Here is a 26,841-nt window from a genome sequence, read left to right as displayed (position 1 = left end):
TTTAGGATAAGGAATTCCACTAAAACATTTATGGCTGGTATACCATTTCAAAGATGATGTCATCATTATCAGGCTTTGACAATGTGGCAAGTTTCAAATTTTTCCATTCAGCCGTTTCCGAGAAATAAAATTTTAATTATTTGCGTTTAATTCAAGATGGCTGCCATACCACGTGACCTATGACGTCGCAATTATCACAAAAACATTGTACATGGGTGTAGCTCCTACACAAAGTTTTGTCTAAATTGGACATGTGATTGCTAAAAAAAAACGAGGTTTAGCCCGTAAGGATGGACAGACGACCTGAAAACATAACGCCTCTGGCCAATTTCGTGGGCGTAGGCATAAAAATTGGGTCAAATTGTGAAATGATAAAGACGATAAATATAGCACTTAATAACTCCCGCCTCAGTGCGACGAGCTTGAGATGCCCTGTTTTAGGGGGGTTTTTTGGAGATTTTTTTTTTGTTAATCACTTCCGTGTTTATTTATTTACCATTGAGCTTCAGTGTCTCTCCAGGCCATAACATTTTAATCTCACCTGGAACAAAGTTCAGGGGAGCTTATTCGATGGTGCATCGTCCATCAGTCAGTCCGTCCGTAAACACTTGAAACCTCTTCTCCGGAATCGCTGATGGGATTGCGACCAAATTTGGCACAAATTATATTTGTTGTGTTGTGACTAAAGTTTGTTCACGACATTAAAAAAAAATCAGGGTCTAAGAGGGTTTACCGGGGGTCAAATTGGGTCCAGGTTTGACCCCCCAAAATAGGAATTTGCTATTTCCTCTGAAACTACACACACTATTTCGATGAAACTTTATCACAACCTTCATCACCCGCGATGTACCGAAGATTATTCATGGCACTAAGAAAATCGAAGTATGAGGGAGTCTACAGGGGTCAAAGGGGGTCCAGGTTTGACCCCCCCCCCCCCCCCAAAATAGGAATTTGATATTTCCTCTGAAACTACACACACTATTTCGATGTAACTTGACCACAACCTTAACCACCCATGATGGACCAAGGTTTGCTCATGGCATTGAATTAAATCTGCCCCTTTAGGGGTCTACGGGGGGTGTGGTGGGGGGGGGGGTTGCCCTCCAAAATAGGTGTTTGCTTTCTCCTCAGAAACGACACACACTATCAAGCTTTTCCAATGAAACTTGACCAAAGACTTAATGACCCGTGTTGTACCAAAGTTTGTTCATGCCATTTAAAAAATCGGGGTCTAAGGTTGTCTGGGGGGCGGGGGCTTGCCCCCCAAAATAGGTATTTTCTCAGAACCTACACACACAATTTAATTTCGATGAAACTTCACCACAAACTTCATCATCCATGATGTATAATGTTTGCTCAAGGCATTGCAAAAATTGCGGTCTGGGGAGGTACACGGGGTTGGGGGTGGGGAAGAGCTGCCCCCCAAAATAGGTATTGTTTTTGTTTGTTTGTTTGTTTGAAGTCTTATGATTATGTTAGTATGATTCTACATGCTGCCCCGTCTTCTAGCAAGCATTGAAATTAGCCGGTGAAGTATACTGTTTATTCTACCAGGTGAGCACCTGGGGTATTGCCCCTATGTTTACCAAATGAGCTTTTGTAATCAAATTGTCAACAAACCTTTTCAGGTTCCATATGTCCAGATTTTAATGTTCGTTCCAATTTTGTGGATATTTGTAACCGTTTACATTATTTAAAAGTTTGAGAGGTTCTGAATCTGAAAATCAATGTTTCCATTTGGTTTGAATTTGTTTTTTCCTAATCAAATCAAATTGAAAATCAGAAAATTTTCAAATCACATAGAAGCATTGATTTTGGAGTCAAGAGACTCTCAAGCTTTTCAAAAATGTAAATGGTTACAAATCTCCCCAAAATCCAGACAAAATTACATATGGAACCTAACTATTAGGAGAATATGGAGAACAAAAATGAATAAAACGTACACTTTTTCTTAACTGTCGTGTTTGTCAAGTTTAGATTGAATACAAAGCGGATGCAGACCAGCTTTGCATTTTGAGATGCCTTCTTGTTCAAATTGTATTCAGAACTATTCGGGATATTGTTTACATGATAAAAAGGGAATTTGGAGTGAAATGTCAGTGAATATGTTATGGATGTATAGATTCACCACACCTTCCCACCCCATCACCCCCTTGCCCCACCCTTAAATATAGCAGTGCTCAATATTGAGTAAAGGAATTCTTCTTGTTCATACCTGCTGGCATAGGCACAGATATTATCGACGAGTGGGCAGTTCTTCAGTGCAGTCTCCACTTTGGCTAGCGCCACATACTCCCCAGCCTGTAGCTTCACGAGGTCCTTCTTCCGATCTGAAGCAGAGCATCACACAAGGTGAGGCACCTGCATATCGAATGGTCAGATTTACCTCCATCAAATGGGAATTTATTGAAACATTTGTGGGTTATCCAAGGATGAACCCAAGCCACATCAAAATGAAGTTTCAAAATGTGAGAATCGCTGCATCTGATCAAAATTTGAATTTTCATTTTAAATACTTAATGTATTTGAAAAAAGTACCATGATTGAGAAAATGAAAATTTTCAAAATATTCCAGAAATAACAATGGAAGCAGACATTTATTGTCCACTTTTGTTGGTATTTCTGATGTGTTCTCCTCAACTCTGGATCCCATTTAGAAACCTTTAGGACATCAGCTCCATGACTTGTCTGTACTATGGTGTAGGATCACAATACATCAAAGCTAATAAAGTCTTTGGTATGAATCGGTCAGAGTTTGAATCGCTGACCACACAGACGCAGAGCGGACGCTTTAACACAAGTATAAATAATATTTTTTCCAACAAAGGATTATCAAAATCATTTAATTTGCTTAAATGGTCTTTGATTAATAAACTACATTTGCATTCTTTTTGTCTGTATTGATATGAAAAACAATAATATGAAGTTGGGAGGGATGACCAAGCTCTGCTTTTGATGGAATATAAACCATTTTTCCTGTAATGTCTCGATCTCTCCTGCGAAGGGCAGTCCTAAATAGGGTTTGGCACCCTGAACTTGAACTCATCAAATTAAACTAATTTTCAGGCTCAAAATTTCAATTTATCATTCATTCACTGTTGTGAAATTATATTTTAAGAAATTTCACTCTTACCAATTATAATGCCTGGCATGGTGCAGAGTATGCGGGCCTAATATAATTGGGAGGTGAATGGATTACGATTAAAATCACAGTATAGGCCAAAAAAGTTAACCAGACAATAAAAATTAAAGTAACCTAAGGTATTCAAAAAAGCACACCATAACATAACACATCATAGTAATTGCCATTACACCTCATGATGGCCGCGGACGAAAGTCTAAAATACTTACCAATGACCTTTAGGCATCCATCAGACTGTATCTCGCCAATATCCCCTGAGCAGAACCAGCGATTTCCAGCGGCAGCTGCAGAAACAGTATTGCCTGTGAGGAAGTCTGCAACTGTCCGCGCTGGGTCTTTGAAGTAACCCAAGGCAACGTTGGGGCCGCCCAAAAGGATCTCTCCCCGTGGGTGAGGATGGTCCGTTACTCGGTAACCACCTGGACACAAAAGGACAATATTGACTACAAAGTAGTACATCGTTTGAATGATTGATATATGGTGATGACCCACTCTGCCCCGACCCCCTCCAACTACCCACCTTCCTCCCAGTTCCTCAGCAGAAGTTCACAGCATGTAAGTGGAGCTCCGACCCTCCCTGTACTTATGTCCAGTACTGTTATGGAAGGGATTAAAGGGTTAAAGGTTGATCTTCAAGAGAAAATGGGATATGCTTATTTTGCTTGAAATTTTAATTTTCCAATAGCATTTCAGATAAATGACAATCGATCAGCCCAGAATCACCTGAAACATTTTATACAAGTATTTGCTAATATAATAAACTTTATGCAAAAAAAGAAGGGGTTTAAACATGCTCTTTTGTTATACACAAAATTGAATCTCGAAGGTTGAGTTACCTATGCAATACATCAGTGTATACTTTCCCCAGCTTCCGCTGCCATTCCCCAACCACCCCCACTGCCCTCTCCCTCACACTCCCCCAAATCACATCATCTTTACCATTTTCCTAATTTTAGATAATCCCTCTTTCTTCCAAGATGCTATCTGACAAGTGTGCAACCGGGTCTATTGAAAATACATTTAAAATAATGGGTCGATCTCGTGTGGAGAAAAATGCTGTGTATGCCATGCAAATGTATGCTGCTCAACAAATATCACTTTGTGAATAGCAAATGCAAATGCAACCAGTCCTTTCCAGCTTCTACACAATACCTGTATTTTGAGTGGAGTTTTATTTAGGGAAGTAGTCAGTGGGCCTATGCATCGCTTCCCTGACACGTTTAATCGAAAGTCAGCATGTTGTACTTCACAAACATATTGCATGTTTATCCGTGAATCTCAATGAGGATGTAAAATGAAGTGAAAAGCACGAAAAAGCACAATCATATATAACATGTAGTTGTTGTTGTTGCTATTATGGTGGTGGCTGGTGTTGTTGGTTATGTGATCCTTCCATGTATTTTTATATATATATTTTAAATTGCTTCGAGAAGTATTACTATATATCGTTTTGTGTGCTCCTTCCATGTCCTTCTAAAGGGTTCCTGCTGTCATAGGATAATAAATGTTACCGTTGGAATCGCTACATTAAACACGCAGTTTCTGCTTCTCCTTCAATCCCAGAAAGAGGGCTTTTAAAGCAGGCATCTATACGATTTAACAGACTAATTTATCTTCCAAGGAAATAAAGCTGCCTCCTGATGATGAAGCATAAGAGATATGAGCAAAGGAACCAGGAAGAAGGGTCACGTGACTATCCGACTGAGATGCTACCACACAAGAAAAATCACTTAATATAATCCTGATTGTGTGAAAGATGAGAGGCAATCTACATATTACATACAGTAAACCCTTAAATATTGCGGGGGTTAGGGTCCTGGAAAATGCTGTGATATTCAAAACCATGGCAATTAAAACCAAAGGCCTATGGGAAAAGGGGGTTATGAAAAATAAAAATAAACACATGACAATTGAAACGATAACAGCACTCAGTAGAGCGCATACCTCCGCCAGGCTGAAAAGTTTACATTTTATATCCCACTGATATTTTAATGCACATAAAATGTCCGGATTTTGGACCTCCTTGCCTCCACTCCCCTGTTATTTTCATTTTAATTATTTTAAATCCTTCCTCATATCACCCCCAAATGTATATATTTTCTAACTATTAACAACTCCAACACCAACCCTTTCAACAATCTCTTCCTTTGACCTTGCCCTTCTTTCTAAATTTACCACCTCCTCCCCATCCTCTTTTGTACAAGTTCCCCAAATGGAATGCTTGAAGTTCAAAATATTTGTGACGATGTAGTGATGAATGAATGCCTCCTCTTGTGTGCAATAGGTTGCTAGATTTTGCACAAGTCCAAACATCTTATTAGTTCTTATACCGTGTACCACCCCCCTCCCTCCTCCCCCACACCCCTCAGTCCTCTCCCTTCCACAGATCTCCCAATGTCCCTGTTCTCTCCTGTTGTTGTGTTGTGTGCTTCCCTCTCTCTCCCTATTTTGTCTCCCGTTCCCTTTATTATATGTTTTATGTGTCCGTTTATGGTTTTTTTTTGTGTTTAATGTGTCAACTCTTACACGAGCCTCGATTTTGTATACCAAAAAAATAAATAACAACTGCGTCGTACCTATAGAAAAACTCGGAAAGATGAATAACTGATCTTAGTTATCTAGTTCTGTCAAATTGTGTCTGACTTTTGGTGGCATTTATGATTGGATTTCTCCAATCATCCCTATCCTGCACTGCTTCCCAAAGCTCTGGCACAGACACATTGGTTGCAGCCTTTATCCCATCCATCCAACGCATGCACGGTCTGCCTCTTCCTCTTCTTCCCTCAATCATAACCCGCATAGTTGACTTCCCCAGGCTTTCGTTTTCTGCACGCATTACGTATCCAAAGTACGACAGTTTCTGTTTTAGCATCAGCACTTCTCATGTACATAGTGGTATAAATTATTCAAACGCTCGTTTGTTCTTCTTGCAGTCCATGGCATTTTAAACATTTGTGTCCAACACCATTTCATAACTGTCAGTCTTCTTCCTTTTTCACTGTCCATGACTCACATCCATAAAGTTGCAACTGGAAATACCACAGCATTCATCAGCCTTAGAAACAGAAAACAAAAAAAAACATAACTGTCTTTGTTGTTAACAACTAAACGATAAAACATATTTTAGGGCAACACACTTTTATTTTATTTTTTAAGTTTTAAACCTATTTATTTTATTTATTTATTTATGAAATTTTGATCGATGAAAATGTACCAGAAAATAGGACCATGGGCCAAATTTCAGCTCTCTCGGACGTATGGAACCTACAAAACGAACGGCTCAAAGACTTGAAACGGGACAAACAAAGTTCAGATGAAGTTAAATAAAAGTGTGTAATAATAAATAAAAAAGCAACAATTAACAGACAAAGACATACCATCAGTGATGGTGCCAGCCCCGCATGTCTCGGTGAGGCCATAACCCTGTCCCACTGGGCAGCACATACAGATGTTCATGAACCTCTGTGTTTGAGGGGACAAGGGCGCACCTCCCGACAACATCAGGCGCACCTGCCCACCCAGCACCACTCGAACTTTGTTGAACACCAATCTAGCAGAAGAACGAGGAATAAAATTTATTTAAAGATGAGCAAACAAACCTCGCAAAAGAACATAATTGAATAAAACATTTGCGGTGTTTGCCCGAGGTATGATGACATTTTTATTTTTATTTTAAAGAAATCAGAACAGAAGAGAGAAACATAGTACCGGTTACACAGTGGAGTATCATGTCCTTGCTGCAGCTGCTCCAGTTTATAGTTATAAGCCAGCTTGAACACCGTGCGCTGAACTGTGCCCATGCGGCTAACTTTGTTCATCACTGCCTTGCTTATGCGGTCCAGGATTTCCTGCAGATCAGACATGCCAACAAAGGTCATGATTAACAAAAATCTGGGAGAAGGAACCATTGTTAATAAAAACAACATTGTCTTGTTTGGATGTTTCCATCTGAGTATATTTCTCATCAGGTTGTGATCCCAGCTTCAAAAAACCCATATCCTGCGTTGATTTGTCTATTGCTTGTTTAATGTCCTTCATAATTTGTGTGATACATGTATAAGCTCCACTATGAGCCTCAGATCCCTGTAGAAAATAAAATAAGAACCAATGATGACCTGTCTTATGAGAGTCAACGAGAGGAATTAGGAGTGTTTTGGGATGTTTTACCGGAACAGCAGCCATCAGTGTAGGTTTGAGCACCGTTACATCTCCTTTGCTGCCTTTCTTTATCTTGCTGGACTGAAAAGGGAAAAAACAATACAGACAAACAGAAGGATTTAGAAACAGAAAAACAAGAGAAGATTGATTGTTTTACAGCAGAAGTACAAGTTCTAGTTTAGACAATCTCAAAAAAATTACCTGATCTGACAAGGTTAATGGTGATGAGTAGCCAATACGACAGCCGTGGCTGAGGCAGGAAAGTTCAGCACCGAGCTCCAGAACATGGGCAAGGGGTAGGTAACCCACGTAGGTGTCCTTCGGTCTGCAAACATCAATCACTCTTATACTTCAACAACCAAAAAAACCTGGTCAACTAGAAATGCACTCAGAAGAATGCATACCTCCGCCAGGCTGAACAGTTTACATTCTGTATCCCACCGATAGGCCGGATCTGCATCCAGGCCTGAACCAAAATCGAATCAGCTTGTTCTTGTCTAACTCCACCAACTTTACTAAGTCTCCACCAAGTATCGTCCAAATCCGTCCACAACTTTTTGAGATATCCTGCTATATATCATTTTTGGCCATATCACTCAATAGTGAAGAATCACTTTTAAAATTCTACTAGCTGGATCCGGATCCACCAAAATCGAATCGATTCTTCCTTGTCACACACACAACCTGTCCAACAAGTTTCGTCCAAATCCATCCATAACTTTTCGAGATATCCTGCTTTGTATCGTTTTTGGCCCAAACTCCCAATGGTGAAGAATCGCTTAAAAAATTATAGTAGCCGGATCTGAATCCGGATCTTCACCAAATTCTAACCATTTCGTCCTTGTCACATACGCTACATCTCTGCCAAATTTCGTCCGAATCCGTCTACAACTTTTTGAGATATTGTGTTCACAAATGGACAGACAGACAAACAGACAGACAGGGGTGAAAACATAACCTCCATCCACCTTTGGTGGCAGAGGTAATAACAACAAGCCAAATACCAAGTGCAGGGGGTGGGGGAAAGGGAGGAGATGCAAACTTCTGATATTTAAATTACTGTAATGTATACATTGGTCGGTAGGATGGCCTAGAGGTAGCACACAAGCCGATAAGCTGTCTAGTCTGTGTGTGAATTCCGACCCAGCTATAGACAGTATGTGCAGTACAGTATGTGCCTGCCAGCATTAGTTGGTGGATATTACAGATCCCATGCTGTCCTTTGTGAAGAGTAAGCGAGCTATCGCCGACACTTGGCCATATTCCAAATGACTACCCTAAAAATGCTGGGAAGGCAAACCACCCAGCATTACCCTCGCCGAGAAACTGGTTTGGCAGTACTGAACCTGCCTTCGGTCAGAAACATGAATCAAAGAAAATGGTTACATTATGCAAGTGCAATTTGAGTTTCTGACACAGCATGTTGAACTTATCTAGTAAAGGAAAACAATTCAGCAAAAAGTTGTGCTCATGTATGTGGGACTCAAAGGTGAGAGTTATTAAGTGGGTGGGTGTGGTGCAGTTTGGCACTAAGCTTGTGATTTGTGGTGAAGTCGAGAGCATAGTGCAGTTTTGAGTTTGTGTACAAGTGTAGTTAGTCCATGGGCCAATATAGGTTACTGGTACCATTTGGGGGGAATAATCCATATGCTATTTTCCAAGTAGTATTGTATTCCAAGTTTACATTTTCACATAATGGACATCTGAAATGTGCAGCTTTATTTAAAAATAAAAAATTATTGAAGGACATACTAGGATATTATATTTTTAAAAAACAAACATTAAAAGTAACAAAGTGAGCTTATGCTTCAGATGCGAATAAAACTTTGAAACAGGCCACTAAAGTTGAGAACTGACATTAAAAGCTTGAAGGAAGATCTCCCATGGCCGCCGCAAGTACCACAAGTGAACACTGAAGCTGTATGCATTCCTTCCTCTGTGAAGCTATTCTTCAAGTGTTTGTTAACTGGAAATGTTGAGGATTCGAGTGTGACACCTGATAAAGTTTCTAAATGCATAAATTCCATTGGCCAAGACTTTATCTGTAATGTGAGTGGTGGAAAACATAAAAACTCATTAACTTTTCTACCCCCGCTAATTCACCCCAGATCCACCTTTTTGAAATTCCAACTTCTTTCCTGGAAGTCCTTGCAGTGTCCATGTGTTTTATACCTCTCCCACCTCCCCCCAAGCCCTCTCCCTCCCACAGATCACTCGATGTCCTTGCTCTCAAATGTTGTGTTTGTGTCCTTCCCCCCCCTCTCCCCATCTTGTCTACCGCTCCCCTTATTATATGTTTTATGTGTCGGTTTGACTTTTTGTGTGATTAATGTTAGCTCTTTCACGTAAAAAACAAAAAAACATACATTGCTGCCATTTGTACTTAAGTCTCTTACTGGAAATGTTGAACCAATAAAAATTCTGAACCGTCTGGGTCATGTAATATCATATATTCCAAAATGTTAGCGATTGATACACATTTTGCACTTTATAATCTGTCATCACTACCCGAGTATTCTATTGTGCTACTTGAGCAGATCCATTGTAGCATTCCCACTGGAGTCGTATTTGACAACATAGAACGCCTTGAAGAGACGATTATTGGTGCAGGTACAACACACAGGGTGAATGGAATTGCTGTTCAGAAAAAAAATAGGCCCACGTCAAGAAAGGCCCAAAACGACAATTGATAAAACAAAGCAGCGGAGCCTTCATGGAGCACCATTCGGCCTACCCACATATGATTCTGGTGAAAGATGTGGGCCTTTGACCAAGTGGTGTTGTTCGCTCATCTAACCTGGTTGTACTTTGCACCAACTGGTATTTACAATTTGTTTATAGGTGCATAGTGTTTGAGTCTGTTCAGTCTCCCTAGTCAGAGCATTTTCTCGGCATTTGGCCTGCCACACCTCGAGTCGGCTATAGCATGGTTTGCCTGAAATCCACTCACGTCGTGGCCAACGAGTGTTGAACATGGATTCCCGAAGCATGGCATGTCAAAGGCCTGTACAATGGTCTATCTTGGGAGACTTTTAACGGACCCACCCACTACACACCCCTAATGAAAGTTGCTAAAACTGGATGGTGCAAGGTCAAACAATGCAACAGCACTAATAAACAAGCTCAAAACTGCAACATGCCATCTACCTCACCATCACAGGCTCAGTGTACAATAGCAACACACCAACCTATCTACAACATGTACCAGTGAGTCTTCAAATTACGCAACCAACAAGTCACCACAAAGCATTCAGACACACAGGGAGTTGAGCTCAACATGCACAACATGTATGTCGCACAACATATAGCACGAGATCACACAAAATCAAAAACAGGGCGGAGCTTTTGATGATGATGATTTTGCTTGAGGCCGAAAGCACTATTAGTTTACTTCCAATTATAAAGTGGCAGGGAATACATCATCGCAGTTAACATCACATACTTCCTTTACTGCAACGACCTGATCTCAAACCATCGCTTCAGATTCATACCGGATCACTCTACCATGAAAATGCTGATTCTGCTCTCCTAACAATAGATTGAGGCCCTCAATATTAGACATGTGACCAAAGCAATCTTTCTGGACATATAATGAGTATTTGACAGTTCAGCACCTTTCCTTTATCTCCAAACTCTCTGCCTATGGCATCAACGGCCACCTTCTCTCATGGATGACTGTCTTCCTCCACTTTCATAGTCAGTGGGATCCTCTCATCTACTCTCCTTGTCGAGGCTGAAGTGAGCCAAGGCAGTGGCTTAGGCCCAGTCCTGTTCCTCATCTTCATCAACAATCAGCAGCCTCTTCCCTCTCTGCAGACCTTGATAAACCAGGAGCTGGTCTAACACTGAATATATCTTGCAACCCCAACAAATCCCACACTCTCACTCTGTCTCTCCGAAAGGACTGTCTGGCGAACCTCCCATCCTCTTCCTCAACAAACCTTGAAGATCAGTCACGCAAACTTTTGACCTCACCATTCCTGTGTTTGACCTTCCATCCAACTCGTTCACTCACTGTCCTCTTATTACGCTCATTCTACCTCCACGTGTCTTTCCGTTGTGTCCTTCTACCATGATGGTCGTGTATTTTCCCCATTTCCACTACATTCTTTACCTCCGCCACCTCATGTGGACGAAGGTTGTGTTTTCATCCGTTTGTCTGTCTGTGAGCAGGATATCTCGAAAAGTTGTGGACAGATTCTGCCAAACTTTTTTGGACAGTTTGATTGTGCTACAATGATGAATTGATTCAATTTTGGTGTAGATATGGATCCGAATCACTATATTAAAGTGAGTCTTCACCTTTTCAGAGATAGGGCCAAAAACGATATATAGCATGATATCTCAAAAGCTTATGGACGGATTCGGACGAAACTTGTTGGACAGGATAGGTGTGTGACAAAGACGAATTGATTGGATTTTGGTGAAGATCCAGATCCGGATCTGGATACTAGCATTTTTTAAAGTGATTCTTCACCATTGAGGGATATGGCCAAAAATTATATATAGCATGCAAGACATGTCAAAACATTGTGGACGGATTATGACAAAACTTGGGGGATGAGTTGAGTAGGTGACAAGAACAAGCTGATTCGATTTTGTTTTAGGTCCGGATCTAGATCCAGTCGATCAGTGGAATACAAAGCGTAAACTGGTCAGTTGCGGATGGATGCGCTCTACCGAGTGCCGTTCTAGTTTCGTTCTGTCATGTTCTGGTCCATTCTGCATTCTAGGTCCTCCACGAACTTTGACTTCGAACTTATTGTCACTGCCATGTTTATGTATTTCATCTGCAAAATTGGTTATTCTGCACAACCACATGATTTATGAAGCATGTTACCCTTCAGGATAAGTGTGTAAAGTGTATGAATACTTTATACTGGACCATAGTTGGACACACATGATCTGGGAAAATGTAAATATAGTTTCCTCCTCAATGCAGTAAATACATCACATGTATCCTTTCTGTCAAGCAAAGGTGACCATCTCGTAATTTATAGACTATTTGATCTCAGTGTAATAAGTTGAACTATGTATGCAGTGTTACACAATGGCTAATTTATTAGAGGAATCAAATGTGCATGTTTTGATGTTTCATTTGAAACGAAAGCAATTAAACACTTGCTTACGATATTTTGGGAAAATATCAACATTTTCTTTATACTGGGTCTAATGTTCATGGATGAGCTGTTACACTCATGCACACACATGCAGACAAGTACATTAAATAACGCCTTCAGACTTTACAACTTCAGACAAATACAGCTGCTGAGTCTGGGGGGAATGACAACTCTCGTGGCACTCTGGGTACCAGCGACACCATCTTTACGACATTGCTTTCCTCTCTGTGCTCAGCGAGGCAATTAGGAGCTATTTCTTCCTCCCCATGGAGGCCAACCTATATCCGTGCTCCATCCTTCAAATACCGAGCATCAATTCAATATTGACATGAAATATCACTGTTCCATTGTATTAAATAATTCCCTGAACTTTCGTTTTGTTTTCCTGGTACTAATCAACTTTTACTGGCTTGCTGGCTTGACTACACCCACAATTGTCAGAAAGAAAGTCGATGCATCCGCCATGTTGGTTTTCTGGAAAACGTAAGATGTCTTTGGAAGTCTCATATTCACAATTTGAATTATCCGAGCTATATATAACCATGACGTATTATATATGCACATAAGCAGTAGGTATATATTTTTGCTTGAACATGTACGTGAGCAGAGTTATTTATTTGTTCGTGAGCAATCGAAGCAACGGTCACTGCACGCATAAAGGGATGAGTGATTTATATAATGAATGAAGGTTTGTGTATGTAATTAGCCTGGATTATCAAGGATGAAGTGTGAGTGTATATATTCCTGGTGGTAGTGCCTATTACAACTCATAATGTGATAAAATATGTCGATTCTCTGCATGAAATCCATAGACATCGGAAATTATCTTGATCATCCGAGATGGTTGTTTGTTTGACTTCTACGCACTCTTGCATAAATCAATTAGCATAAAACTGCAACTTGTACTCAGGGATGAAGGGGTAGAAAAGGTAGTGAGAGAAGGGATACAAGTGGGAGTGGATGAAGGCTTTTAGGGAAATGTGTGCAGGAGTAGAGGGGAATGGGAGAAGGGTTGATGAGTAGGTAGATTAAAGGGAGCAGATTTGCAGGGCGTTCGCTGCAATGTGCCGTCTAGTACATCTTTATTTTGTCTTTTGCTTTTGATTGTGTTGCCAAGTTTATACTCTGTTTTCCTTGGAGGCAAATTACTTTTGCCTCATATTGAATTAACAAGAAAAATAACAGAATTATAAATGGGTTCGATTCCTGGTCTGGGCATGTAATTTTCTCACATATATCAATTTAATTATTTATAATCCTGTTCATTTATTTAATTGTGTTTCTACACCCCAAGTGGTTTTTGTAATAGCGGACATGGATTTCTTCCTCCATTGGAGGAAGTTCACTTTGAGTTCACCAGTTCACTTGAGTACCAGTTTGACAATTGAGTACCAGTTCACTGGTAATTCCCTGTTTGTCGTTGAAGGCGGCAAAAAGGGTTGGCGTCAGGAAGGGCATCCGGCCGTAAAACATTGCTTCAAAAAGGGGACCAAAAAACAACAACTACCACGGTTCCCGAAAAGGCCAACCCCCGCTTTGCGGGGAAAAATGGCCTCTAAACGGTGGTTTTTATTGGAGGAAGACCCTCTCATGATCAGGCCGTTTGTGCTCCTATGGTTGGCAGCGAGTGCCCCGGAAGCATTGACCGAGAGAGAGTGGCAATCGTATGTGTGGGAAAATTGCATGCTTGGTCAGGGTCACCCAGATAGCTCAGATAGCAGAGCACTGGTACGGTTCACCAGAGGATCTGGGTTCGATTCCTGGTCTGGGCATGTAATTTTCCCACATATATTAATTTAAATGTCCATAATATGGGAGATAGCTACAAAACAAGCAAAGACTCAAGGACCCGAACATACCACAAATGTTTAGGTGACAGAGAGGTAACGAACACAGCAATGCCTTACAGTGAGTAATGCTTATTTAGATAATGATGCTACTCAAAGGTGAATAACAGCACTACATCAAACTGACATCTCCACAAACCAGCGAGACCCATGTTCGGTACAAGGGGCCGAAGATGCAGGTTGGAGGTTGCGTCTAGGCTGGAGATAGTTCACGTTGACAAGTTATCAGGCTACTGTTAAGTGGATTTGACAATAAAAACATAAACCTATTGCAGTATTCTAGTAACCTTAAGTAGGATAGTCCCAGAATAATCAATTTTGCTAGCAAAAATGCGATGTGAATTGGTTGACATGGAGAGCTCAACAGAAGGTCACCGACAATATCAAAAATTTGCTGATTAAACAATGACAAATCCACCTTGAAGGGAGAAAAACAGGGTAGACAAGACCTATTTTCTTTAGTCAAATTTGAATTCATTTGAATAATGTATACTTGCATTACAGCAAGTGGCCTGCAAAAGTATTCACCCCCTATCAATAATGCCACACTTAGATGAATTTCGAATTATGTAGCAACAATTTTTTCCAAATGAACTTTTTTATTCATAACTGCAGAGATCAAACTAAACACTGTTATAGTTGAAGGAGGTTACATATCAGGGGAATACCTGCAAAAAACATGTGCAAATCAAAACTCACTGCTTGTAAAAGTATTCATCCCCTAAGGTCAGTATTTGGTGGAGGCACCTTTTGCAGCAAGGACTGCTACAAGTCTTTTTGGGTAGTAGGTCTCTACCAGCTTTGAACAGTGAGATGGTGAAATCTTTGCCCATTTTTCACGTGAAAATTGCTCTAGTTATGCAAAGATTGATGGGGATCGTCGATGGACTGCAATCTACAAGTCTCACCATATATGTACAATTGGGTTCAAGTCAGGACATTGACCGGGTCACTCAATAACATTTATTTACTTCTTATTCAGCCATTTCAATGTGGATTTAGCTTTGTGCTTTGAATCATTGTCCTGCTGAAAAGTGAATCTCTGACCCAGTTTCAGATTCATAGCAGACTTGAGCAGGTTTTAATCAAGGATTCTCCTGTACTTTGTACCGTCCATTGTGCCTTCTAGCCTGACAAGCTTGCTAGTCCCTGTTGATGAAAAGCAGCCCCATAACATGATGCTGCCACCGCCATGCTTGACAGTAGGGATGGTGTTGACTGGGTGATGTGCAGTGTTGGCCTTGCACCAGAGGAAAACACTTTGAATTTAGACCAAAACGTTCAATTTTTGTCTCGTCTGACCACAAAACGTTTCTCCAGATACCTGCAGTGTCATTAAAATGTTTTTTTTGCAAAGTCCATACAAGCTTTTAGATGAGTCTTTTTTAGTAATGAAACCTGTACTTGCCACCTGTACATAGAGGCCAGCTTTGTGAAGGGAACGGGATATTGATAATTGATGAATACTGACCCCCATCTCGGACACAGAACATTGTAGATCTTTCAAAGTCATTCTTAGATTTACAGTGACATCCCGAACCAGTTTCCTGCTTTCCTTGGCTGCTGAGTTTGGATGGGCGACCTGATCTGGGCACAGTCTGGGTAGTATGATACATCTTCCACTTCTTAATGATAGATTATGTACTCAAAGGGATAAATAGTGACTTTGAAATCTTCTTATAACGCTCTCCTGAACGGTGCTTCTCCACCACTTTATGTCTGACTTCTTTGGAAAACTCTTTTGTCTTCATGTTCGCCTTGTTGGTTGAGAAAGTGAGTTGCACCACAAAACTCCTTCGATAAGTGGGGGAGCTTAATTTTATTAAACCACTGATTAAATACAGGTAAAACCTATTACATTTGTTTTGTAACCTTTCAAACAAATAATTTGTCCCTGAAGTGATTTCAGGTTCATTCGGCAAAGGATTTGAATACTTATGTAACTGAGATTCATCTGATTTTCTCTGATAATGAATCTAACTTATTCACATTTTATCTGCATTTTAAGCTTCATCACTTTGGAGTACTTTGTGAAGACTCTAGATATTAAGTTTGATTTGAAAGAATCATGAAATAAGCTCAGGTGGCATCAAAATGTGAAAACTTTGAAGGGGGATTGAATTATTTTGCAGGTAACTGTATAACCGCATGTCCCATTTAAAGGGATCAACAATGATGGCATGAAGCACCTCTCTGTTTGCTCTGTCTTATCATTCAAGATTATAAGTAGAGTACTTTTAACATCCGAAGGAATTCTAAATACAAGGTGAAGTGTGATACTTGTCGTTGCTTACCCAAGATTGGGAATTTTGGCACACTGCCCTCCCATGCTGGCTATAAGATTGCTATGGGTCAACATAACACCCTTAGGCAAGCCAGTCGAACCACTTGTGTACATGATCACCGCCAGGTCTTCAGGCATTGGCCGCTTGGTCGCAACGGATTCTGGCATTAAAGCACAAGATATCAGAATGAGCAAACCGGAACATAAAGCTTATTGATGTAAAACATAATTAATAAACTCCTTGTTGTCTGTTTATAACACATGGTAATAGCTGTTGTTTTTAGTGGGTTTCTTTCGTGTACTTTTATATATTTATTTTTCTAATTTTTTTTTGCATTGTGTTAAAGGTGTACAGCATACGGTTCTTCGGGAGGTTCCCCATTTCTTCGATCTCCGACATGCTGTAGATCATGACACCGGCAGGTAGCGTCACATTGGGAGCCGTAGGAGTATCAACAATGATCACATGACGCAGGCTTGGTATTTCTACCACCATGTCCTGAGAGTTGATGGCAGTAATTGCATCATGATGAAATGAATAAATGAACATAATTTTATTACTTTACAGGCAATTAAAAGATTTGTTTTTATTCATAAATAAATGTTTACAGAACCTCCTGCCCTCTGGGATGTCCTACTAATTATATATCTTACCTTGAGCTTATTCATCATTATATCTGAGCAGGTAATAACTACAGCAACCTCCGCCTCTCTCAGACCATGAGCAACCGCGTCTGCTCCAAGCGTAGCATATAGTGTCACCACTGAAGGTTCAAGAACAGGGTAAACAAAAGATCAGGATTATACAGCGGCTGGGGATCAGAGTACCACCATTTGCAGTAAGAGTGAAACTCACAAGGAAAGTTGTGTTTAAAGCAAGCTTGTGCGGCGATCATCCACTCAGCTCTCGTCTCGCAGAACACCGCCACAGGTTGCCTCGGCAACTGTCCTAATGACGCCAACCCTCGACCCAACAGCGTAGCTCGCTTGTTCACCTCCGCGAAGGTCATCCAGTGGTATTCGCCTAGAATCATCTGTAAAGCCATGGGGAAGGAAAATCATGTAAAAATCAGCAAGAAAAGGCAGCACTGCATCGCACAGGAGGAAGGATGGAAATGACAATGACATGGAAAAAATGAACTATGATGGAGTGCAAAGAATAGTACTGCAAGGGGGAAGCAGACAACAGCATGATAGAAACACACGTCGGTGAAGGTCCACCTTGCCGATAGATCACCGTATTGCATTGATAAGATTTGCGTGGAAGTGAGAGATGACACAAAGATAGCAAAGCCAGTTTGAAAGAATGTAAGGTAAGGGCATTGACAAGGAAGTGAGAATGTAGCATAGCAAGTGATACCGAAGGAGGAAAGAGGTGTGAGAAATTGAAGGGATCGATATATAGCTGGAACCTTTTTAAAAATCTTTCCATTAGGTTGTGGCTCATCCTCTTTACTCAGCAACTCCCGTGTGCCGAGGCAAGGCGCATTTTCATTCAGATGCACACCATGCTCAAAGTGGCTGTCCAGGGTTGCAACCCCAGGAAACTCCCCAGTGGTCAAGTCATCAGGTCGTGTCGTTGAACGATACGGTCCCTAGGTGTACAAAAGCACGACTCAACTGTTATCATTTTACTTTTCTTTTTTAATGATCTTAAAACCCAACCCTTCCCCCCACCCCAGAAAAAGAAATATGTAAAAGGTTAAGAGGTTAAGAGGTTAAGCAACCAGGAACACAAGTAGTGAAGATTCCAACCTGTGGCTTTTCAGACACCGACACTGCGTAGACATGGCTTTTTTTAGGATGTGCTCCTATGAGCAGCCATGGTAGAGAGGTGACCAATGAGGTAAAACGGATAATCAGCCGGAAAGGCCACAGTACAACAGGGTGGAGCTCGTACTGCAGCCGCATACTAATCTGGTGTAAAAAAAAAAAAAAAAAATTAGGGTGGGGGGGTGAAAATCTGGGAGGGGTGAAGGGGTATGGAAGAATGTCATATGATTGCCTTACAAACCTAACTGATTACAAGGCACTAAGTTAGGCTCACCAAGCAGGAAAGAGATCTAAAGTGAGAGAGAGATTGATAAACACATAACAGGTTGAGACAAAGCTCTCATTAGCATCTGCCAGGTAAACACTACTCTGAAAGCACCTGTCCCAAACCTGGAATTGAAACAGTAACCTGAGGGGTGAACGTTGCACAATGGTAGCAGGAACAAGCGTATGGAGAAGCACGCCGTGCCGCACTCACAAAATGTGGGACAGATTGCCCGTACAACACCCTTTTGTTGGCTTTAAGAACAAATTGGGTCAAAAGTCATAGCAACGTCTCATTACATGTAACATATTGACAGCTTTTTGCAACTCTTTCCCTCCCTCCCTCTCTCTACCTTGCTTTTATTAACCACACCCAGCATTGTGACCATTTTGTTCAATCCAAAAAAGTAAACCTTGCTCGGAAACTTCAGCATTTCGAGAGCAGGAAAACTATTCTGGGTAAATAAAGGAATCTCATTCTCTGGACATGCACCACAGATGTATAAAAGTACAACACGAGGCAGACAGTGGAAATAGACATGCAGAGTTAGATAGTTTAAATTGTGAAGCAAAAAAATAAAAAGCTACAGTTTAGTTGCAAAGCATCGATGCTCACCACGCATTTCCATAGTGAAGCAAAAATTAAAGGATGTGTGGAAGCTGTGTTCCAACAACAAATAAAAACAAAGCTTTTCCAAAAAACAAATTGTATTTATCGTAATGTTAAGATGTGTAGGGTGTGTACCCCAGTTTAGAATAGGTACACCATATCCCTGCGTGTCGTAAGAGGTGACTAAAAGGTCTGGCGTCAGGAAGGGCATCCGGCCATAAAAACATTGCCTCAACAAAAGAACCATGACAATTACAACTACATATGGGAAGGGTACAGCCCGAAGTACCACGTGGGGGACCCCACTCCCTCTCGTCAAAACTCAAGGTGGGTAACCCGATCGAAGCAAGGGTGGAAATCACTCCATTTATGACGACGAAACGTCTGATGCCCGACGTGGAGATCGGTTTCTGAGGTTTGGGATATGGAATGTAGGGACAATAACAGGGAGATCAGGAGAAGTGGTGGAAGTATTGGTCAGAAGAAGAGTGGACATATGTTGTGTGCAGGAGACGAGATGGAAGGGAAGTGGTGTGAGAATGGTGAAGGGTAGGCAGGGACAGAAATACAAGTTTGTGTGGCAAGGGTGCCCAGAAGGCGTGAATGGTGTTAGTGTCCTGTTTTCTGAGGAGTTTGTAGACTGTGGTGAGTGTGACTAGAGTGAGTGAAAGGTTGATGATGGTAAAAATGATGATTGGAAAGCTCTTGGTGAACGTCATCTCGGGATATGCTCCGCAGGTTGGTCGGAGCGATGAAGAGAAGGACAAGTTCTGGTATGCGACAGAGAAGCTGATGGAAAACGTGAAAGATGAGGAAGTTGTTGTGGTAGGAAGAGACCTAAATGGACATGTGGGAAGGAGTATGGACGATTTTGAGGGAGTTCATGGGGGTTACGGATATGGTGTGAGAAATGGAGAAGGTGAAAGGATTTTGGAGCTTGCTGACGGAGTTGATTTGTTGATTTGTAATACTCAGTTCCAGAAAGAGGATAATAAGCTTGTTACATACACGTCAGGTGGGTAGACGACAACCGTTGACTACCTGCTGGTGTGTAGGCGAGATAGGGGGCATCTCCGGGACACAAAGGTGATCCCGGGGGAGGAGGCTGTTTCACAGCACCACTTGGTTGTCTGCGACATAAGGGTGAAATGTGCGAGGAGAGCTCGGCGGGTGAAGTACCAACCGAGAATGAAGGTGTGGAGGTTGAAAGAGGTGACAGTGAGGGAGGCATTAAAAGAGAGGCTGAGTATGGTAGAGGATGATGTGGTTGTGCTTGAAAGTGGTTGGATGTCAATGAAACATAGTCTGTTGGGAGCCGTTGGTGAGGTATGTGGATGGACAAAAGGACCACCCAGGCACTCGGAAAGTTGGAAAAGTTGGAAAGAAGATTGACGAGAAGAGGAAGAAGTTCAAGGAGTGGCAGAAGGCGAAGGGTACGGGGGCAGAAAAGGCAGAGCATGAAAGTTATAAGGCAGCCAAGAAGGCTGCAAAGAAAGAGGTAGCAAAGGCGCAGGAGGCATGTAGGAAAATGTTCGGAGAACGCTTGGATTTGGAAGAGGGTCAGAGAGCGGTATTCAGGATTGCAAAGCAGATAGCGAAAGAGAGGTGTGATGTGATGGGGGTGAGTTGCTTGAAGGATGAAGTGGGACAAATCGTTGTGGACCCAGATGGAATTAAAGGAAGATGGAAGAGATATATGGAAATACTGTTGAATGCAGAGAATGAATGGGACGGCAACATAGAGAGTAACCCAGTTTTAGGACCGGCAGAGAAGATAACCGAGAAGGAAGTTGAGGAAGCGATAAAAGCAATGAAGAGTAGAAAAGCGGGAGGGCCGACGGGAGTTGTGGGAGATATGTTGAAGGCAGCGGGAAATTGGAGTGTGAAGAGAATGAGAGAGATCTGCAATCTGGTGGTGAAAGAAGGCCGCATTCCAGTGGATTGGGAACTGAGTACCCTCGTCCCTCTATACAAGGGGAAAGGTGACCCTCTGGACTGTGGCTCGTATCGAGCGATAAAGTTATTGGAGCATGGAATGAAGGTATTGGAAAGGGTGTTGGAGAGGAGGATAAGGAAGAAAGTGAAGATTGACGAAATGCAGTTTGGATTTATGCCAGGAAGAGGAACGACAGACACGCTTTTTATTGTGAGGCAGTTGCAGGAGAAGTACATGGAGAAGAGGAAGACGTTGTTTCTTGGGTTTGTTGATCTGGAGAAAGCATTCGATAGGGTTCCACGTGAAGTAGTGACATGGGCATTGAGGAAGTTAGGAGTGGAGGAATGGTTGATCAGAGTCGTGATGGCAATGTACAAAAGAGCACGCACAGCTGTAAGGACGAAGGACGGGAACAGTGGTGAGTTTGAGGTGAAGGTGGGAGTGCATCAGGGGTCGGTACTAAGTCCACTACTATTTGTAGCTGTGGTGGAGATGCTGGCTCGGAACGTAAATGAGGGTTCACCGTGGGAGTTGTTGTATGCAGATGATCTGGTGTTGATTGCAGAAAGTATGGATGGACTGAAGGAGAAGATGAACAAGTGGAAGGAATGTATGGAGACAAAAGGTCTGAAGGTGAATATTGGAAAAACGAAGGTGATGGCAAGTGGTAAAGCATGTGGTGAGGTGGAAAGAACTGGGAAGTGGCCGTGTGCTGTGTGCAGGAAGGGTGTCGGAGTGAATTCCATTCAATGTACAATGTGTGCTGATTTCAATGTACAAATGTACAAATTCAATGTACAAACCACTACATTTTTTTTTTTTGATGAACCCACTCAGCACACATTGTACCACCTTTAGAGGCCAAAAATGGCCTCTAAAGGTGGTACAATGTGTGCTGAGTGGGTTCATCAAAAATGTAGTGGTTTGAGAGGGTCATTAACCAGTGTGGCAGCTACATTCAAGTGTAAGGTGTGCACAGAGGGAGCTGCAGATGGAGGAAATGTTGAGTTGGATCTTGGAGACGGTGTGAAGCTGGAAGGTGTGAAAACATTTCGTTACCTAGGAGACATGCTGAATGGAGAAGGTGGATCAGACTCGGCAACAGTTGCTGGAGTGAGATGTGCATGGAAGAAGTTTCGGGAACTGAGAGGCGTGCTGACTAGGAGGGGAGTGTCGTTGAAGTTGAAGGGAAAGGTGTATGCTGCATGTGTGAGAAGTGTTATGATTTATGGGAGCGAGACATGGGTAATGAACGTAGAGCAGCAACGAAGGCTGGAAAGGGTGGAAATGTGAATGGTTCGGTGGATGTGCAGAGTATCGTTGAGAGAGAGGAAGACAAATGATGAATTGCAAAAGATGATGGGAATAGAGCCTGTGATGGATGCTGTGAAGAGAAACAGGTTGAGATGGTTTGGACACGTGTTGAGGAAGGATGAAAGTGACTGGTTGAGAAGAGTGATGGAAATGAATGTGGAAGGAAGTTGAGGATGGGGAAGACCGAGAAAGACTTGGCTAAAGGTGGTGGAAGAAGAAATGCGGGCAAGGGGGTTAACAAGGGGAGATGTAGAAAATAGGGCAAAATGGAGAAAATTGTCATGGGGCCCAGAAGGCTAACCCCTGCTCTCGCAGGGAAAATGGCCTTAAAATGCCTGTTGTTGTAATGTTAAGATGGAGTTGTTTGCATATTGGTACTGTATGATAAATACGAAGGTTTGTTACCATTGTTTTTCATCGATACACGACTTTTGAAATGACGTAATCCGTCCCAGAATGCTCAGCATGCATGTGCAGAAACCCATATAGCCAAATGCATATCATGCATGGCAGATAAGGATTGTTACCTAAAATGGCTTACAAAGCTTCGAAAAGAAGCCAAAATACTTGGAAATGTACCTGCAAGAAAGTGGTGTGACTCTGCAGAATGAACGAGTTGGAGAACTTTCTCAACTTGGCCAAAAAAACTCAGATCTTGCAGCTGCTGTACTACAAAAACTCCCGACTACGTGGGCCGGTGCAAGGCCCGAACTGTGGACGGCGTGTTCTCCCCAAACCACTGACGGATTGCTGCCAGTGAATGGACTTTCAACCTTGCGGGAGTCCTTCCTGTGAACATGGCAGTCTCCGTGATTTATGTAATGGAGTCTCCAATCAGATAGCCTATGCTGTCATTACCAACATAGTCATGGCTACCAACTCTTTGACTCAAAGATTGTGTTCGCGATGGGAAAATACACGATGCTTGTGCCAGTTATTATTACGTCCATCACCAAAGGTGGATGGAGGTTATGTTTTCACCCCTGTCTGTTTGTCCATTTGTGAACAAGATATCTCAAAAACTTGTGGACGGATTCGGACGAAATTTGGCAGAGAGGTAGCGTATGTGCCAAGGACGAAATGATTAGATTTTGGTGAAGATCTGGATTCAGATTCGGCTACTAGAATTTTAAAAAGTGATTCAGAAGAGAGAGAGTGTGTGTGTGTGATCCACTGTAGCTGCTCGCTCATATCAACATGAAATGGTAGGAACTCAGACACATCTCATCCACGGATATTTGTCATATTTCCTCCATTTTTTGTGAGTATTGAATATTTTTTGAATTTTTGCATTTTCGAATTTAATTCAGTTTTTTGTGAGTCCTTTTAAAAGGGTTAAATAAACCCACAAAGCATAAACCGATGGAACACATACAAGTACTTGGTTTACTGTTTGAAAACCTTTCCCACATGACACAAAACTTGTGAAAGGAAACATTACACTACAAGGACATGATGATGTCATGATGTCATAACAAAGGACATGTGATTTCAACTCTAACCTACTTGTTACGTTGACGGGGATTGATGAAGGATAACGGTGGAAAGTATTTCTATTGAGGGAAGGGGAGGATTAGTTGTGGGGGAAGGGAGCATGAGGGCAGTGGGTGAAAGGCAGCCATTGGTCATATTCAACGTGTTGATTCGCACATGACGTAAAACGGACAAACAATAACAATCAAGAACCATCATGTGCTAACAAATGTTATTCCAGTTCAGCTCATAATGCAAGAAAAAGCCCAAAACTACATGTCTCTCAGATTTCCAAGTCGTTTAAAGATGCTCTTTCAGTCACGGTGCAATTAGTCTGGTGATTCGAAAGGCTGAGAAACAAGGAAGGGAGTAAACAAGCAATCTTGGATGCAAAAGTAATCACACGGATGAGACCTTTGGACTACATGGCACGAGTTTTGTGAAAAGGTGTGGAGTTCAATTTCACAGCATAATATGTATACCAAACTGTACCATAAATGGACATCAGCAAGAGCAAAAAGGGGTTTGTGAAGAATTCCCACAGTGCGGAAGCCCTTACATTGGACAACGAGAGGGTACTTTTTGTGTTACAATCTCTAAAAGACCACCGAGGGATCTGAAACTTAGACCCTCGTGGCTCGTTGTTTCCAGTCTGAGATATACAGTCCAAATAACGTGTTAACAACTCAACCATCCTCCCCTCAAGTTTTCTCGATAAGCAATAGGATAGAGCGCAAAGAACACAGGGTTACAGTCAGAAATTGAAAAAGATTGGTCCCATTGTTATGCATATCCTACAGCTGCCTCCCCCAAAGCAGACGCAGACGAGGCTATTTTGAGACGAACAAAAGGACAAATGTCAAACACCCCAATAAAATAATATCCAAGCACACGTTCCCCACCTCAGCCCCACAATGCGAGAGCGCAGCATCTAATACCCTAAGTCAATATTTCAACAGAATTCAATGCTATTTTGACAAAATTTGACGACATTGCCACCCACAATACAGCAACCAATCACATTACGAGGTGTCAACATCACACCAATGCTGGGACCAATGGGGTGGGTGAGATTCTTGGAAGGATGTGCCGAGCTAGCAATCTGACAGTTGCCTGGCAACGGATGCTGAAGCAGCAGCACAGAGATCGAGAGGATGCTTCCGAGTCGATTTTAGATTTGGCTGAAAGAATGAGAGTAAAATGTTGGATTAAGATGGTACAGACCGGTAACAACGATGAACTAGAGATACCCAAAGGTAATTGCATCCGTTTATACACAATCTGCTTAACCAACTGGAAAAAAATCCATTCCAGTTGTGAAACAATTTTCACACCAAACAAAGATCCATAATTTGTATTTTTTTGGGAAATTCATGTTGAATGTATGTCGGTGTTGCTCATACAGCATCGTCAATAATAAAAAAAAACATTACATTGACTCACTGTTTAGTTCACTAGTTTAAGGCTCCAGGTACAATCCTGACGTCACTCAGACTACAATACGATTGCCTCCCAGAACTTGTGGCAACAGGAACGTGTGGTTTTGCCTGCTGATCGCTATCGTAACGTTCACATGCACAAGCGGCGATGAAATTTCAATGCGAAAAACGCTAATGAAAGACGATATCTACCTGGGATTTAGGAACACTACCTCAAAAAATGGAAAATATAACATTATAGTGACTTGCTGGTATTTCTGCGTTCACCTTAGTTCACCATGGCACTTTTGATATGATGTATGAACGCTTATGAGGCCTTTCACACATGCATTGTGAGTGCGCTTTCAGCGACTCAATTCTGCAGGCCGGGGCTCTGTTAACTTGCCGATGGTGGCACAAAATCCGTAAGTGAAATAGTCTTTCAATATAATTTTCAGCATTTAAACAAAAGTTGAACTTTCAGGATGGTTAATGATAATTGTTGTGTTCCTGGTTGCAAATCAGACTCGCAGAAATATAGGAATACGAGAAATATCCGTGGATGAGAGGTGTCGGGTTCCTACCATTTCCTGTTAAATGAAGGCAGTGGTGGCAGACACGCACACACAGACACGGACACGAATAAACACTTCTCCTTTTAGCAAAAGATGCAGAAATAACCTCATTTAATTTATCTTGTGGCCCCGGAACCAAACAAACAAGCCTGGTGTTGGCTTAACGGTTGAGGTGGCTGGTTTAAGATTGAAGGGTCTTGAATTCAGCCCCTGTTGTGCCGTCAAATAGCACCAGGTGGGTTGTCTCAGCCTGTCATCCTTCCGAGGTCAGCCAAATGAGTACCAGCTTACTGAAACAGGGGGTGCTGCATCAGCGGCATCGCCACCCTCCAGTCAATGATGCAACAAGCAGCCACAAACTCAATATGGAATAATAATAAATCAAAGAAACCATATAAACTACTGTATTTATAACAAACCCTCACGTCCCCCACTCTCCGACTCCCCAAACATCATTAACAGCGAATATTATAATGTTGAACTTACCTTGTGCATTAATTATCCACAGATATGACCTGCCCATTGATATTCAGAGGCATTTGAACCAAATGCAGTGTCAATCCCTCCTCACCCCTCTCCCCCCCCCCCCCCACCCCCCAACTCTTTTGTTGTGTCGAGGAGAAAAACCCACCTTTCTCACCGGAACTTTTCCAAGTATTTTCAGCTTCTCTTAGCAGCTTTGTAAGCCATTTTAGGTAAGAATCCCTACCACACGCACCACGTTAGATGGTCACATGCCCAGAAGATCGCTATTTATAGGGGTTATGCAGATGTGTGCTGAGCATTCTGGGGTGGATTACATCATTTCAAAAGTAACATGGAAAAATTGAGAACCCAACTTGTCCCTCACATTTTTACACAATGTCACCAAGGAAGTGGAAAGAGGATCAGTATTTTACAGTTAATGTTCAAGCGTTCACAGTCATA

General features: G+C 41.8%; 2 protein-coding genes across 5 annotated transcripts in view; both read right to left on the bottom strand.

The window, feature by feature from the left end:
- LOC144893659 (uncharacterized) overlaps positions 1-26,841 on the bottom strand; it is a 1,045,304-nt gene that overhangs the window by 747,524 nt on the left and 270,939 nt on the right. The window lies entirely within an intron of this gene.
- The window catches only part of ACSL4 (acyl-CoA synthetase long chain family member 4), a 31,945-nt gene that overhangs the window by 3,039 nt on the left and 2,065 nt on the right, over positions 1-26,841 (bottom strand). The window contains exons 2-15 of one of the 4 annotated variants that reach the window (XM_068128488.2): positions 23,028-23,237; positions 18,307-18,468; positions 17,964-18,146; positions 17,408-17,585; positions 17,206-17,315; positions 16,912-17,050; positions 16,562-16,712; positions 7,502-7,625; positions 7,310-7,381; positions 6,851-6,990; positions 6,520-6,692; positions 3,663-3,737; positions 3,352-3,561; positions 2,216-2,330 (exon numbers count right to left, since the gene is read on the bottom strand). In XM_068128488.2, the coding sequence (XP_067984589.2) occupies positions 2,216-2,330; positions 3,352-3,561; positions 3,663-3,737; positions 6,520-6,692; positions 6,851-6,990; positions 7,310-7,381; positions 7,502-7,625; positions 16,562-16,712; positions 16,912-17,050; positions 17,206-17,315; positions 17,408-17,585; positions 17,964-18,146; positions 18,307-18,462 (1,826 nt within the window). In that variant the 5' untranslated portion in view covers positions 18,463-18,468; positions 23,028-23,237. Of the gene's footprint in view, positions 1-2,215; positions 2,331-3,351; positions 3,562-3,662; positions 3,738-6,519; positions 6,693-6,850; positions 6,991-7,309; positions 7,382-7,501; positions 7,626-16,561; positions 16,713-16,911; positions 17,051-17,205; positions 17,316-17,407; positions 17,586-17,963; positions 18,147-18,306; positions 18,469-18,714; positions 18,818-23,027; positions 23,238-26,841 lie in introns of those variants that run through there. The other 3 variants (XM_068128487.2, XM_068128489.2, XM_068128486.2) reach the window with 3 other exon arrangements.

This window comes from Myxine glutinosa, chromosome 9 (genome assembly GCF_964187855.1).
Source record: "Myxine glutinosa chromosome 9, kmMyxGlut1.1, whole genome shotgun sequence".
Classification (NCBI taxonomy): domain Eukaryota; kingdom Metazoa; phylum Chordata; class Myxini; order Myxiniformes; family Myxinidae; genus Myxine; species Myxine glutinosa.
Note: the sequence above shows the minus strand (reverse complement) of the source record. Positions and strands in the feature narration are given on the sequence as shown.